At 34.5% G+C, this 16,503-nt stretch overlaps 2 protein-coding genes across 2 annotated transcripts in view; one reads left to right on the top strand and one right to left on the bottom strand.

The window, feature by feature from the left end:
- LOC134846783 (mucin-2-like) overlaps positions 1 to 8,762 on the bottom strand; it is a 41,180-nt gene extending 32,418 nt beyond the window's left edge. Inside the window, exons 1-2 of the mRNA XM_063864174.1 lie at positions 8,754 to 8,762; positions 6,361 to 6,571 (exon numbers count right to left, since the gene is read on the bottom strand). Coding sequence (XP_063720244.1) covers positions 6,361 to 6,571; positions 8,754 to 8,762 — 220 coding nt within the window. The remainder of the gene's footprint in view (positions 1 to 6,360; positions 6,572 to 8,753) is intronic.
- Positions 8,763 to 10,081: 1,319 nt separating this feature from the next.
- On the top strand, positions 10,082 to 11,259 carry LOC134846117 (tripartite motif-containing protein 2-like). The gene is made up of 2 exons (XM_063863338.1): positions 10,082 to 10,286; positions 10,678 to 11,259. The coding sequence occupies exons 1-2, from the start codon at positions 10,272 to 10,274 to the stop codon at positions 11,149 to 11,151; spliced, it is 489 nt and encodes a 162-aa protein (XP_063719408.1). The 5' UTR covers positions 10,082 to 10,271; the 3' UTR covers positions 11,152 to 11,259.
- The last annotated feature ends 5,244 nt before the right edge of the window (positions 11,260 to 16,503 follow it).

Genomic DNA, 16,503 nt, shown 5'->3' with positions numbered 1-16,503 from the left:
AATTTTCAGCGATGAAAAAGCGTTAAGTAACTTATCAAATTGAGCAAAAATAGTGAGTTAACAGGGGTTCCATCTCGCAACCTTCAATTTTGAAGACATGTATGCTACCTCTACGCCATGAAGCCTTAGATTAACGCAAATTAAAGAGCTCATCAACTTAAACTCTTACTTGAAAGCTACTAGAATGATTTAAAATTTCTTCAGTTTCAGCGATGATTTTCTATGAAATCATTACTGAAATAGCCTCAAAAAAATCGCAGGCTAGGTTATGCAGAAAACTCTGAATTACTATAGAATCAGCGCTGGAAATCGAATTTGATTGCAAACTGCAAATGGGCAATCAACGCTTATGCTTTTCGTTCAATTTCATCAACAGGTACAATTTTTTTTTGATGTGGGGATTTTTAAATTTAAATTAGAGGAAAGTTTTTTAAAAATTAAATAATGCTCTCATACTCTATTTTTTCAATTTTTAAACATTTTTTAACATCAAGGTTTCCACAAACAAATAGCTGAGTCACTCTGAAGCTTAAATTCGCTCCTAAAAGTCAGCAAATTCGCGGAATCCGCAACAGTGTTTGCGGAATCCTGAACAGTGTGTGGAATCCAAATTTAGTATCAAACCATATGCATAATAAATTAGAGCTGTTGCGGAAACTGCAAATTGTACGCGGAATCCGCATTTCGTTTGCGAATTCAAGTTAATCATGAAGTAGGTTTTGAATTAAATCATTTCTATACCAGGTGGTCACCAGCGAGTTTAATTTCAAATACTGCTAGCAGTTGAGATACCAGTTGAACTACTAAGTGTTCGACATCAATTCCTGTCAATTCATCACCAATTCGATCTCGATTCCTGCCAACTTACGCCCAACTTTGATTTCATCTCCTGTTATTTCGATCTCATTTCCTGGCAACTACTCCGATCTGAATTCTCACCTTATTCCGCCTTTAACTGCAAATCTCTCATCTCAAAAAAGGAGGATCACTCTGAGCCCCCTATAATCCAAAAAAAATTCTCCGCTGATTAATCTCAAATTAATTTCGCAAATTTTGCTTTTGAGAAACTTCTCAAATACTAAAGTATGATATCCACCCACTTAGTTAACCAATGACTTAAGATTTGTTTGCAGATTTCGCTAATAATGGTTATTGCTCTCGGAACTCCTTGCTGTTAAATTCCGCATTGCATAATAATTTCACCTCTAAATGCTCATATGCAATAATTGATGTAGTTCAAAAATAAACAAAAAAGTGGGATCCACCTAAACCTTGCCAAACCCACTTAAATTTGAAAAATTTGCTCACAAAATTTGTGGATTCCTCTTATATATGCTATATCCGATCACTTTTTGTGGAACCCACTTCACTTGTTACTGACTTCGCGACATAACAAATTTGCGAAAAGTTTTTTTATTACAGTGATTTGTACGTAAAAACCACGGAAATTTTGCCAATAGATTCAACTTTTATACTGGATCATGTTTAAATTTTTGTCTCTAGAATCCAGTAGCCTTCAGACACCAAAAAAATTGTGATACTGTTTCAAAATACCAGTTTAATCAATCAAAAAAAATAGACCAATAGATTGTTATTTTCAGAGCATATGACACTCGATAACGATATATCCGACTTTTTGCAGAACCAAAGTATCACTTGAAAAAGAAACCTTCTTTTGCTCATTAGGGTTAAATAATTTTCATTGCTCCAACGAAAAATTTCTTTTGACCTTGTAACTGTGCGCTTCGCGGTTTTTCTAAATCACCATAGAAGCATGAACTAAAGACTTTTTGATCAGTCGGTCATTGATGCACTAAAAAAACGATCTGGTGGAACTAATTTGTCTGCTTCATTATAGCATAGCTGTTACATTCGGAATGAATAAAATTAGTATTTATAATCATGGCTTCTTATAATTTTTGATTTTGATTAGATTCTCATCAACTTTTTTTTGTATGCGCCCTTGACTTTGCAAGAGTTTTCCACAAAAAAATGTAAGTAAGCTGTTTTGCAGCTGGGCCACAGTTTAATACTAATAATTAAACACTGAATCTTAATTTTTTGAAAGAATAAAAGAAAAATAGCCTCAACAAATTGCCGCTCCTCTGAAAATAAAGGTACCTTAGTATTTATAATCATGGCTTCTTATAATTTTTGATTTTGATTAGATTCTCATCAACTTTTTTTTGTATGCGCCCTTGACTTTGCAAGAGTTTTCCACAAAAAAATGTAAGTAAGCTGTTTTGCAGCTGGGCCACAGTTTAATACTAATAATTAAACACTGAATCTTAATTTTTTGAAAGAATAAAAGAAAAATAGCCTCAACAAATTGCCGCTCCTCTGAAAATAAAGGTACCTTTACTTTTGAGAAAAAACAATCGAAGAAGATCAACGAGTATCACGTAACGGTAAAAATAAATTAACTTTTTTTGAAAATGAGCTTCACTGTGTTCTAAATGAATTAGACTTAGTTGAAGAAAAATCGATTTTGTTAAAATTGAAATGGACTTGTTTAAAACCGATTTCCAATGTGTTCAAAACTAGTCATGTATGAAAAAATAACCCTTAACAAAAAAACAATTTCATGTTAGTAAAAACATAAATCAAAAAACTTACATATACAAAAAATCAATCCTATTTTGTTTTGAACTTATTGGTGTAAAAACAAAAGATAGATACAAGTTGAACTCAAAACACATTGCGTTTTTTTGTTTCATCTTGTCATACTGAAAGTACTAACGCTCATCAGTTGCTGTAATTGTGCTGATTAATTAACTATGCCGTCGAACAAGAAAAACTAAACAAAAAACAGCAGCTCGACAGATTGGAAGGAGAATGGGATATCAAGCAGCATTTGTTGTAAGAAGGACACGGCAACGACGTGGAAGGTATCGAAGCATTACAAGACGATAATCACCAATTAGAATTACAAAATGAACAGATGGAAAACTTATGCGACGACATTTTCACAAAAGCAACAAACCTCAACACGCAGTTGTAAGAGCGGATGGCTGTACAGAAAGGTACAAACTACTGATGGAATAGAAACGGAAGATACGTCTAAGCATTGGCTCACGCATTATATCACGAGGACCATTCGTAACTCCGACTCTAAGTGGTATTAACTAACAAAACGTCACCGATCTGGTAAAAAATTACAATTCAAACACGTCAACACCACGACTCACGACACCAACATTGTCCATCAACTATAGATGAAGGACTCAAAATATTAGAAACTGCAGCGGTCATCACAAACGCTTCTCGAGACGAAAATCAAATACATGAGGATAAATACGATGATAAATTCAACGGTAAAAATCAACAAGTCTGCATGAGAAACAAAATTAAGGAATTCAAAGCTCAGTCACCTCAGGAGTAAAAGGAATTCAGCCTCACTATCATCACTTTTGCATCAGCAGTGTTCGGCAAATCAATTCTGGGCCAAACGTCAATCTCCAGAATTAAATCGAAGGATTGCTTCTGCGACTATCATGACAGGACATGATGACTTGGGTACCAATTGCTTTTAAAACAAACACAACAAGAAACAATAGAGGAAGACTTCGCTTACGGGATTCTCTCAGGGAGACATTAGGTTTGGGTAGATCTGGTAGAGGTATATTTGCTTTTAAACGCAAGCAAAAATATCAAGATCGCCCCATTACACAGACTCATATGAATTTCAGGAGCACGAAACAGCAATTAAGTGCTGGCCCAGGTATCGATTTCGGAGATATGCATGCAAACATGACTCTAGGCGAGGATTTGCCAAGTAAAACCCAGTGTTATAAAAGAATTGGCAATCCTTCGGTAAATTTTCAAGAAAGTTCGGACTTCATTAGACCACAAAAAAGATTAGTTAAATACTGATGGGGAGATAATTGAAATAAAGGTAAATGCAGCTGAAGATTTCGACATGCAATAGCAAATGCGTTAACTAGGTAAAAAGCGTGAGAATTTGGTTTCACGTCGACTAAGGTATTCATATTACAGAAAATGTCAGCAGAGGCTCTCCAGCACTCACTAACAGCAACATCAGCATCCACAACAACATTTCTCTACAGAGCAAATGCGCTCTGAGAAAATGTGCACAGTCAACAGCAAAACCACGGAAAAATATTTTGGCCCGTCTGAATCACAACTGGAATCTGGTAAGGTACAACAGGTAATTATGGTAGGAAACAGACGTTTGGACAATGGTTGTGATGAGAATTTTGAACACAATGGTCTTGGATTTGCAAATGGTATGCAACAACAGCCAATATTTGCATGATACCACCCGGGTTGACCAAAACTTCTAATCATACAATTTCCATTTATGAAAAACTTCTTGTCATACAATTCCATACAATGCCATACGTACAGAACATTGTATGAAATCTCTATGATAAAGATATTTCCATAAATGAATATTGTATGATAGGTGTTTTTCCATAAACCAAAAATTTTGATTTTTTCTTTCAAAATTTAGTTTCTGAAAAGTTTTTGGTTGTGTTCGCAACCGAACACAAGTGACAAAGACCTTGGTCGCCATCAAAAAAATGCCAGTCATACAATTCCCATATATGGGAATTGTATGATAAGCATTTTTTTTCAAAAAAACGAGAACCTCAGTTTTTATCACCAGACTGTTTTATAAGAATCAAACATCCACAGAAATAAGTTTATACCAGTTTTCAACCATTTTTAGAAATTGTATGAAAATTGTATGACAAGCATTTTTCCATACACTTGATGTATGGAATTGTATGATAACGATTTTCGGTGTATGGAGGTCAACCCGGGCACCCAGAAGACACTAGAAAATATTATCAGATACGTATGGTTATTACGGGTATTAAAAGACATCTAGAAGCTACCTGATAAAGTAGAACAATTGGAAACAAAAATAATCAAAGGCAATGAACAGGCAAAAAATATGGAATCGGCAGGAAATGCAACAGGTATGGTAGGTACAAGCATGGTAGGTACAGGTACAGGAGGTATTGGTTGGGGTACAGTTAACCGGATTACAGAGATTCAGAGAATCGGCACATCAAATTGATTCAGCATCAGCCAACATAAATACAACAACGGCAATTTGGACAACCTACAACAGCATCAATGCAGCAACACGATTGTCCACCACGACATTTTAAAATACGTCAAACAGTTAACTTACAAAATATTGATTGTCTGACTTTGGTGGAAACCGACCCTCCGCAATCGCATGAGTGGTACAATTTCTTTGAAGCTACAATTCACAAAAATCCAGCATTGTCAGATGCTCAAAGAATTGCTTACTTACAAAAATCTGTCAGCCGAAAAGGAAAGGACTGCATTGTAGGCAAATCTTAAAAAGCTTCTTTCCACGGAAACAATCAACGAGCTAAATTCACCCTTCAGACGGCCGAAAAAACATGCGACTGCAAGATTGGGCTGGCCACAGTATGGACCAAGAAAAAAGGTTCATTTCGTTTACCAACTTTCTTCGACAACTGGTAAAGACATGCCAACATCATATTTTCTTTTCAGATCTAGGATCTTCAGTGGTCCTACGACTAGCCAGTGATAAATTCTCGCCCGGAAAATTAAAAAATGGAACGAGCACGCATTGAAGAAAGATTTCGACGAACCGACATTCATCAAATTCAAACACTGGATGAAAATTTACGTGGATGCTTGCCAAGATGTTTCAGCAAAAAGACGATAAAACCAGAGAAGCAATCGCGGATTTCTCAAGCCAAAAGTATGACGAGACACTTCTTTGTCAGCCTTGTAAAGGAAATTACCAGCTTGGACAATGTAACCAGTACATAAGCCAAAACGTTTGCATGACTTTTGTAGCGACAACAAATGATACAACAATTCAACCTGTTCCAGAACTGTTTAAAGAATCATAATTCACGCGATTACAGAGCTGATTGAAATGCAGAGAAGTAAGTTGTGGAGGCTTCTACCATTCGACACCACATAGTAATAAAATATTAACAAGCGACAGGCAACATTCTATAACAGCAGCTATTCCAATTCAGGCGAAAACAACAAAGAAAAAAGAGATTAAGAAAAAGAGAAGAGACAACAAATCAACAGACACGACAATTGTAAATCGACCAACAGCAGAAATGATTTTCACTGCTCATATTATAATACAATCACAATCTACGAAGAACATTATTTCATAGCCGCTACATTCGCTACGAAAATCCTTAACATTTTCAATATGGCGATTTTCATGTTCAATTATGTTGTAAAACCAATTGTAGAAACCACAAAATTGAAAATTCAAGAATAGAAAACTCATGAAAAAACCATAGGAAAATTCTATAGTTTGACAATCAATTCCAAAAATTTTTGCTGAGAAAATTTGTGACATACTGGATGGCCTGAGTACCATAGTTGAGTTCTTGCCAGGCACAATGGTGTAGGAGAAATCGTTATACTGAGCAGTCGGCACCACATTGGAGAAGGAGACATACGCTTTGAGGTGTATGTCCACTTTTGCATCCAGTTTCTGTTTCACGTCCAGTTTGAAGGTGACCACACTGCCCACTTTGTAGGGGAAGGAGAAGAACTGCCACTGGTTAATCTACACAATTCAATAATCTAATGCTTAACTGTTCAACTCTTTCTTTAAGGGGGGAGGAGATTCGTTACAAGGTACTATAAGGGGGGGATAGTTAACAAGATCCGCCAGCTGAAACTTTACGTAACATCAATGAAATTTGCATGACTTTCGTAACTGTTAAATTTTATTTAACCCTTAGTTTTTTTCCGCCTGGTCGATTCTTCGACTGATTTATTCTTCGGCTGGTTTATATGCCACCTTTAAATTATCCGCACAAAACGCCAAAAATTCCTCAAAATGAGTTGATTTTAGACAAAAAAAGATGAGGACAAAATTTTAGCTGAATTAATATGGTGCAATTTCATTGTGGGAAATTCGGAACCAAAATTTTACATCAAAAATTACACCGTTTGGCTTCTTTAATTATAATTAAAAATTTAGCTGAAACCACCAAACTATTTGATAAGAATACTATATTAAAAGAAGCCTCTTACACAGCCTTTGAAACAGTTTCAGTTTTCGTTGGTCTTGTCCGGATAATTCATATCAACACTGTATTCCCGCATCCAGTGTCGAGCATTAATAATCGATTATATTACGACTTTAGTACCAGTCTCACTAAAATTGAGAAACAATCGATTTTAATCTATTAATAATCGATTATAGTCTCTCTTTTTAAAATCAAACTAGCGTTTAACGCAACTCCGGTGCTTCAATTTTTTTCGACGACTCATGAAAAACCGCATATATTGATAACAAGATCTGCAAGCTTTTAGTGTACTCTGACTGCACCCAATTACTGTGTTGGCAATTTCAAATTTTTAAATTTTTTAATTTCCCATTTCGAAAAACCATAAAAACGTCATTTCGAAAATCAATGGGCCTCTGGAGAAATTTGGAGGCCAGATCTGCAACCACTGAGAGCACCCTACTATACGGTTGGAAATTTCAAATTTAGTGAATTTTTTAAACCCAGGTTTCCCTAAAAAAATTAAAAAATCATAAAAATCGTCTCATCTCGCATACTAAAAGAATTTGAGCATTCATATTTAGAGGCGAGAATTAGGACGCCTAGGTGTACGCTGACAATAAGGTTGTTTCTTCATCAATTTAGTAATTTTAAATTTTGTGGAACTCTTTGTAGTTAAATTCTGGGAAAATTTTTTAAAAAATAAATAAAACGTCAGATCTTGGAACTTGAAAGCATTTGAGCAGTCGCATGTGACGAGACTTTTAAATCCTGAGAGTACCCTGACAGCACCCGACTACAGTATCCGGAATTTCAAAATTTGACAAAAATTAATTTACGTTTTCTGAAAAATTGAAAAAAAAATCACAAAAAAACGTCACATCTTGAAAGTTCCAAGGATTTGAGCATTCATATTTGAAGGCAAGATTCTCAATTCTTGAGAGTACTCTAACATAACCCAACTACAGGTATGGTATTTTCAGATTTTGGTATTTTTCAGTTTTCTGAATTTTTTTTTGAAAAAACCATAAAAAATGTCATATTCGAAAACTACAAGGATTTAAACAAACATTAATGGAGGCAAGATTCGCAACTCCTCAGAGTACGCTGACAGCAGTCAACTACAGGGTTGGGAATTTCAGATTTTGAAGAAAAAAAACTAATTCATGTTTTCTGAATTTTTTTGAAAAATATTTATAAAACGTCTTATCTCGAAAACTGGGAACTTCAGGTTTTGTAAATTCTTTTGTAATTTGAGTTTTTCACTGGAAAATGGAAAAAAAATCTTGACCATTGCATTATACAATATAGCTTAAAGGTGCAAAAATTCTTTCGTTAAACATGCAAAATTTATACATTGAAAAAACTTAAGCATGGCGAGATAAAGAAACCTGCATTTAAATATAGAATAGATAGATAATAGATAAGAAATCGAATCATAAAACCTGTCGTTTTAAAATACATTTTTCATACTACTTGTCTTTATCAAACATGAAAATTAGGCAAGCATGACAGGCAAGACTTTTGATTTTTAAATTGGCAAGGGGAACAGAACTTACAAAACAAGGCCGACACTCTTTGAGCAGACACTAGTTGTGCAGGAAAAAAGATTTTGAAATTTTTTTATTAATGTTTTAAGTCCCCCCTGAACTGCAATGAACAATATTTTCAACAAACAAAATACCTGCTTAAGGCACAAAAAACGCGATATGACACATAAGCGACAGAACAAACCCCTGACATTAAGGTGCAAAAGCAACTGCGTTACCTCCAGACCCAATGGGAAGAAACCTGGAAGTTGGCAGAATTCAATAAAAAAGCGAGTTCAAAATTCTTGTTAGAAAATTTTTTAAAAGGGCAAAAGTCTAGTTCTTAATTACAAGTCAATAGTTCTCAATTGCTCTAGCTCGCGATTACAAGATACTTGCGCTTGATATCTGAGAAATTCTGAAAATTAATATTTTTTCATCTGCTTTTTATTTCGTAATAAGCGTCCATTTTTGTCTATGTATTTTGAGCGCTTATGAGTTTAAAAAATAATGGACGCTTATTACGAAATAAAAAGCAGATGAAAAAATATTAATTTTCAGAATTCCTCAGATACAAAAGGAACTGTATATGAAAAAAAAATCTATATAATTATAGCAACAGCTATTAGGGGGAGTGAACAACTAAAAATGGCTGCTACACAAGTAGTACTGTTAGCTCCAACCACTTTGATTCCAGCTAAACATAATTTAAACTCAAAGAATCCACAGAGGCCAAAAGAGACTAAATCAGTGAATATTTTTAAGAACATTTTTTCGAGTTATTTTCGAAAAAACAAGGTCCTTACTAATACATTACTCTCGCAAGCTCGCTAGTGAAAAAATCAAATGTCAAAAAAATCTGAACGAAAAAATGTAAACCACGAGATATTTTATCTGCACCAATTAAAATGAGGTAAATACAGCCAATCGAACAGCCAAAAAAGGAAAAATTCTAGCACCCGATTGCAATATCCTTCTTCAACTCAAGAATAAAAATGGTGATGTAAAATCCCTAGCTAGAAAGAACTTTCGGTTTGTAAAATATTTCAATCGCCAAAAGTTTTGAATATGTTTGAAAAATAATGTACGGAGATAGAATCAAATTCTAATCATTATGGCAATTAAAAAACATCGGCGCCTAGACCGAAAAAAAACAAGACGAAATCAATGGACCTAAATATCTGATTCTAAAACATTAAAAATTTGGGTGCATAGGAGGTGTACTTACTGAATTGAAAGAACACTTCACTTTTATTAGCAAACTTGCTAAAAATAGGACTTAAGAACAAAAACTTAAGCGTGCAACGCAGTCCACGGGTTGGTAGAGTTCAGCCTGATTATTAAGACCATTTATCCACGGGGGAAAGGACCAACACAAGAGCTGTACAGCTCATCACGGCGAACCGCTGTTGTGCCGTGCCCCTGTTTAAGAACTACATGCAATTTTTTTGGTTATTTTTCAGCTAATAATTCGAAGCAATTTTGTACGCAGACGCAAAATAGTTCGAATTTTTCTTCGATCTAATTATCCAAACTCAATCAAGCATTCTATAAGTCTTATCAAATTTTATGTGATAGCTATTTTATTAAACCATTCGACGAGCAAGATAGATCATTAAATTATGTTCACATAGTCAAAATGTAAAAACTCAACCACCAAACGCCTTGTTAGTTGAAGAAAAATATATATTTTTGACACGCATTTTCACAGCCTGCAAGAAACATGGGCGATCTGCACGTAAGTTTGTTAATGCTACGCAGCACAAAAATCGCAGAGGTTTTTCTGAAAGTTTCTGATCACGTTTTCAGGTTTCTAAGTAGAATTTTGAAAAAAAAAATCAAAATTTCATAGGCTTTGAAGAAATTGAAGGCTTTGAAGAAATTACCCTTTCGACTGTTTATTCTATCACATTGGGGTTGACGGGCTATTCTCACGGTTGAAGGTTCGGTGGCCAAAAATTCGCAACTAACAAAATCCTTGGAATGGCACAAACCTCGAGCTGCATTGTAATTATCATGCCATTTTTCAAATGTTTGAATGAGGAACCCAGATTGGCTAATACTACATACGCTTCTTTTGTCATAGAGGATTTTTCATATTATATCTTCTAACACCTGCTCTTTTCCAGGGTACAGCTGCTAGTTCCAGTATTTGCGAAGAACATCCGAGAAAGACCAAGGACCTGTTCTGCCAAAAATGTGAGGTCGCTCTGTGTTCTGAATGCTTTAATTCAGACCATACAGGCAGTCCTCATAAAGTGCTCAGCATCGAGGCAGCTAAAGAACGCCGCGAGCAAGTGGGAATATTGTTGGAAGCCTACTCACGATCTGTAAAAGATACATCAGAAACTTTGAGCATGATGAACGCACACATCCTAAGATTTGTCTCCAATGATTTGCGGTGCGCTGAAGATATCTGCTATGTTTACCAGCAAAGTTCAATTTATAATAGAGACCTGAAAAGAAAGCGGGAAGTGCTGGACGAAGCACTAGAGAAGCAACGAATCGTGGTTGCTAGCTTCCACAGAAAGGCCAAAAAAGAGCTGGATGAAAAGTTTTCCGCGGTCGAAGACGCTCTGAGGAAAGTTTGCGATCAAAATTAGCCTTAAATAACAAGAAAAAACCGTTCGTTAAAACTAGTCGTTGGCTTGAAAAAAAAACAATAACAGACTTTCTTTTGATGGTTTCCGGAAAAGCCCACAAAAGCAAATTAGCCTAAAAAATGTCCGATCTCACAAAATGCGTGTGAACAAGAGCCGTTATTTTTGAACAGGTTCTAAAGAGAGAAAGAGTTAACGAAACAAATTCATGATTTAATACGTCTAACGAAAATAATTAATGAATTTATTTCGTTAACTCTTTCTCTCTTTAGAACCTGTTCAAAAATAACGGCTCTTGTTCACACGCATTTTGTGAGATCGGACATTTTTTAGGCTAATTTGCTTTTGTGGGCTTTTCCGGAAACCCCTGTAACGCAACTTTCCGATAAAAAACTGTTGCAAGCACTGGGAATTTTTAGATATTTTTCTCTCTTCCACTTCGTACAGAGGGGAGCTGCAGTTCGCACTTCAATAAATGGCCACGAGTCAGTTGCCGTACTCATTAATTAATCGACTCATGTCTGGAAAACACAACTTTCGCCAAGATCGCTCTCGAATCACGCTATGTTAATTCCAAAGTGACTGGTTTCTCGTGACCCATTAACAAGACCAAATAGCTAGCCTCAACTCGAATTTGAATGTTTTTTTTGCCGCTTACTCCGCTACAAGCCACCAGCGGATTTAAGGGAATCCGCCCCCCCCCCTCAGGGATTCGACCCCCTGCCGACCCAAAGAGTCTCCCTTTGTAATATTTTGAGAATTCAATTTTTGGATGACTGACCATAAAAGTTTTCAAAAGGCGCCAAAATATAGCAATTTTGAGGGGGGGGGGGAGCACGCGCCGAAAAAACGCGATTTTTGGTCAAAATTTTCCAAAAAAATCCTAAAAACCTAAAATCCTAATTACTGTTTTTTTTCAAAAATTTAGCGAAGCGGAAGCGATTTGGGAGAGCTCAGAAAATCATTTTGGTCAACCTAAAAAAGGTCGACAAATATTTTGAATTTTTTTGAAGTAAATTAACCTAGCATCAACTACAATCTAAAATAAATATATCTACAATGCATTAAATTATCCAAAAAAAACTATAGAAGAAGCGTTTAACAATATTGAAATCCTTATATGAAGACGAAAGCAATAGCTAACCTTCACTTCCAATCAGAAAAAAATCTAATGAAAGAAGAAGGATTTTTCGATAGTGTTCACAAAAACCAATGAAAATATGTTGAAAGTACAGCATCGGAACTAATGAATGAACCCAAAAACAAAAGAAAAGCTGGGCTTGAAAGAGCTTGCTAACAGACAGAGCTAACAGACGATAGGAAAAGAGTCAATGAACGTAGGAAAAAATCGACTCTTTAACAAAATCAAAAACACTTGCATCTACGATGAAAACTTCTGAATGCACAAGAAAATTCTCCGATATTGCAACTAAGTCAACAAAACATAAGTAGACAAACAAAGCCCGACAATTCAATTTTCTTCCCGGAAAACATTTTCTATTTCACACAAACTGAAAAACATAGCTAACTGACAAATGAAAAGAGAAGCGAACGCAAGAAAAAACAAAAAATGACGTTATTGGAAAAAAATTTCGAACATTACAAAAATAAATATGAGGCCTTAAAACTCTTTGATTTTGAAGAATAAATTAGAATTGATAATTTTCGATAAAATTAACTGACTTAATTTTTGAAAAACTTCAACTTTCGAATTTCTAAGAAAAAAATGGCACTTTTTCATAAAATTGACCAGTTTGAGAAAACTAGATCAAAAAGGTAAAATTTTTATTTCGCTGGCCAATCTGTAAATTAAGGTGCTTTTTCGAAACTAGAGTTCGATCAAAATTTCATGACCTTCACTCTTTTGCTGTCCGTTTTGCTTTCCTTTTAACAAAACAAATAAACTGAATTTAAAAAAAAATAAAACAAAAGTCAAACCGCAATTTTGAGCGAGATTAAAATTAAATTTCATTTTACCCGAATTTTTTTTAAAAAATAATCAAGAACTATATAAGAGTCTGAATACGTTCATCGACTCTAAAAAAAGTTTTGCAAACGACAAAAAAAGTAAGATTCAACAAATTTTTCATATCCTGGTCTTGAATTGAATTCACTTTATTACAAACTGAACATGATAATCAGAAAATGGAAAATTTGCATGGAAATAAATCGGTATGAAGCCATCAATTTTTGAGCAGACACCTGTTGGCAAAAAAACTCCCTAGAAAAAACTTCAAAAACAAATTAACCCTCAAAATCACCCTCAAAAAACCAATGAAAAATATGTTGAAAGTACAGCATCGGAACTAATGAATGAACCCAAAAACAAAAGAAAAGCTGGGCTTGAAAAAGCTTGCTAACAGACAGAGCTAACAGACGATAGGAAAAGAGTCATTGAACGCAAGAAAAAATCGACTCTTTTACTAAATCAAAAACACTTGCATCTACGATGAAATTTTCTGAATGCACAAGAAAGTTCTCCGATATTGCAACTAAGTCAACAAAACATAAGTAGACAAACAAAGCCCGACAATTCAATTTTCTTCCCGGAAAACATTTTCTATTTCACACAAACTGAAAAACATAGCTAATTGACAAATGAAAAGAGAAGCGAATCCAAGAAAAAAACAAAAAATGACGTTATTGGAAAAAAATTTCGAACTTTACAGAAACAAATATGAGGCCTTAAAACTCTTTGATTTTGAAGAATAAATTAGAATTGATAATTTTCGATAAAATTAACTGACTTAATTTTTGAAAAACTTCAACTTTCGAATTTCTAAGAAAAAAATGGCACTTTTTCATAAAATTGACCAGTTTGAGAAAACTAGATCAAAAAGTAAAATTTTTATTTCGCTGGACAATCTGTAAATTAGGGTGCTTTTTCGAAACTAGAGTTAGATCAAAATTTCATGACCTTCACTCTTTTGCTGTCCGTTTTGCTTTCCTTTTAACAAAACAAATAAACTGAACTTAAAAAAAATAAAACAAAAGTCAAACCGCAATTTTGAGCGAGTATAAAATTGAATTTCGTTTTACCCGAAACTTTTTTAAAAAATAACCAAGAACTAAAAAAGTGTCTGAATACGTTCATCGACTCTAAAAAAGTTTTGCAAACGACAATAAAAGTAAGATTCAACAACTTTTTCATATCCTGGTCTTGAACTGAATTCACTTTTTTACAAACTGAACATGATAATCAGAAAATGGAAAATTTGCATGGGAATAAATCGGTATGAAGCCATCAATTTTTGAGCAGACACCTGTTGGCAAAAAAACTTCCTAGAAAAAATTTCAAAAATAAATTAACCCTCAAAAAACCCACACGCATACGAAATTTGTTTCGCTTATCAAGCGATGCAAAATGATGCCACTGAGCAGATTGAGTATCACCAGGAAAAAATTAACCGAGTAAAAACGAAAAAAAAATCATACCGAATCGGAGTAGTGAAAATAAAACTAACAAAAACAAAAATAGACCGTAACGCACCTCCGGTTCGAATTTTTAACAACTCATTAAAAACGTATTGTTGAAAAGAAGATCTGCATCCTTTAAGTGTACCCTGACAGCACCCAATTACAGGGTTGGTAGTTTCAAATTAAGCAAAGTTTCTTTCATTCAAACTTTTTTATTCAAACTTTGAAAAACCATAAAATTTTGTGAAATTTTATATACGTAAGTTGCTTGAAAAAATTTGAAATTAACTAAGAAACGTCACATTTGGGAAACTACAAGGACTTGAGCAGTCGTATTTGAACGCGAGAATTGCGATTCCCGAGAGTACTGTCACAAAACCCAACTACAGGGCTAGGAATTTCAAATTGAGAAACTTTTCAAATTTCAGTTTTCTAAAAATTAAACTTCGAAAACCATAAAAAACATCATATCTCAAAAAATTTTCAAGACTTGAGCAGTCGTATTTGGAGTTAATATTCGCAACCCCTGAGAGTTTTTTGACAGGAATTTCATTTTTGAAAAAAAAACTCAAATTTAAGCTTTTTAAGCGAATTTTTTTTAAAAAGTAATAAAAAAACGTCTTATCTCAAAAACTCTTTAAAATAGATTATGAATAGAACGGGTTTTTGAAATGCAAACATCTGCTCCAAATAAGTCTGTTGCATGACAAAAAAGCAGATTTGAAAAAAAAATTATACAGTGACTTAGTTGGATAAATTGTTTACAAGAATAAGTTTATGTTCCGAACTGATAACGCTTTCTAAGCGCAAGCACAATTATGGAATACGTAATAACTCAGTGCGCATTAATGTACTGAGCAAAAACTTAATTATAATTTTTTTTAAAATAGAACTAAAAATCCGCAAAAAAAACTTGGAATTTAATTACCTCCACCGATGGGTTTTTAGAGAAAGGGCATTCAAGAATTCAGAAGAAAGCTATATCTTCAAAAAGAGTCCGAGCTACGGGAAGTCAGCCAACAAAAATAAACAGACGGAAGATAGTCCAAAAAAGCAGAAATTTTCTTGAGTTACCTCTACTCCAGATTCTCAGAATGTTTGATTAATTTTGAATTTAATATGAAACAAGAAATCTTGTGAACAAACTTGTTTCAGGGAAAAAATCTAGCACCCAGTTGCAACACCTTTGCTTATCGCACGGGCAAATAACAAAGCTCGCTAGGTGACCAAACAATTGCGGTGAATGCTTTTACGCCGAAAAATTAATTGAAACAATGCATCGAAAGAATTTATTTTGTTTGGGACAAAACACTACATGCTTCCGATATCATCAGACTAAAACCTCAAAAATATATACGATAACGAAAGCAAACATCTTGGCAAGACGCCCTTTAAACCGAAAAGAAAAATAGTTCTAAGCCCCCTCAAAATTTTTGACCTAATTCACTACTTACTAGATTGTTTCACCCTCGCTCCGAAAAACCAACTCTCTGATCGCCGCTGGCGCGTAAAAACTCTCAAGTGGCATCGAAGATATCCACTAACTTGTTATCCTCCGAATTAGCAAAGTTATCAAGTCTCAAAAAAATTTGCCCGAACTTTTAGCGCTACCACAATAGCTCTTCATCGTTGTCGTCTCTGATTGATTTCGGCTCGAAAGATGAAACTGAATTTTAAAAAATAAATTCCAGCCATTGAACTAAACATGTACTAAAACGAAAATGCCGGCTGCTTATTGTTACGTATGGTTGATGCCCGCTAGATAGAATGTTGTTCAGCAGACAGCTTCTTTATATTAGTCTATTGTATTGTATTGTTATGTGTGCCCGCATCCAGTTTCAAGCGTTAATAATCGATTATATTACGATTTTAGTACCAGTCTCACTAAAATTGAGAAACAATCGATTTAATTCAATTAATAATCGATTATAATCACTC

The sequence above is a fragment of the Symsagittifera roscoffensis genome, chromosome 5 (assembly GCF_963678635.1).
Source record: "Symsagittifera roscoffensis chromosome 5, txSymRosc1.1, whole genome shotgun sequence".
Taxonomy (NCBI): Eukaryota; Metazoa; Xenacoelomorpha; order Acoela; family Convolutidae; genus Symsagittifera; species Symsagittifera roscoffensis.
Note: the sequence above shows the minus strand (reverse complement) of the source record. Positions and strands in the feature narration are given on the sequence as shown.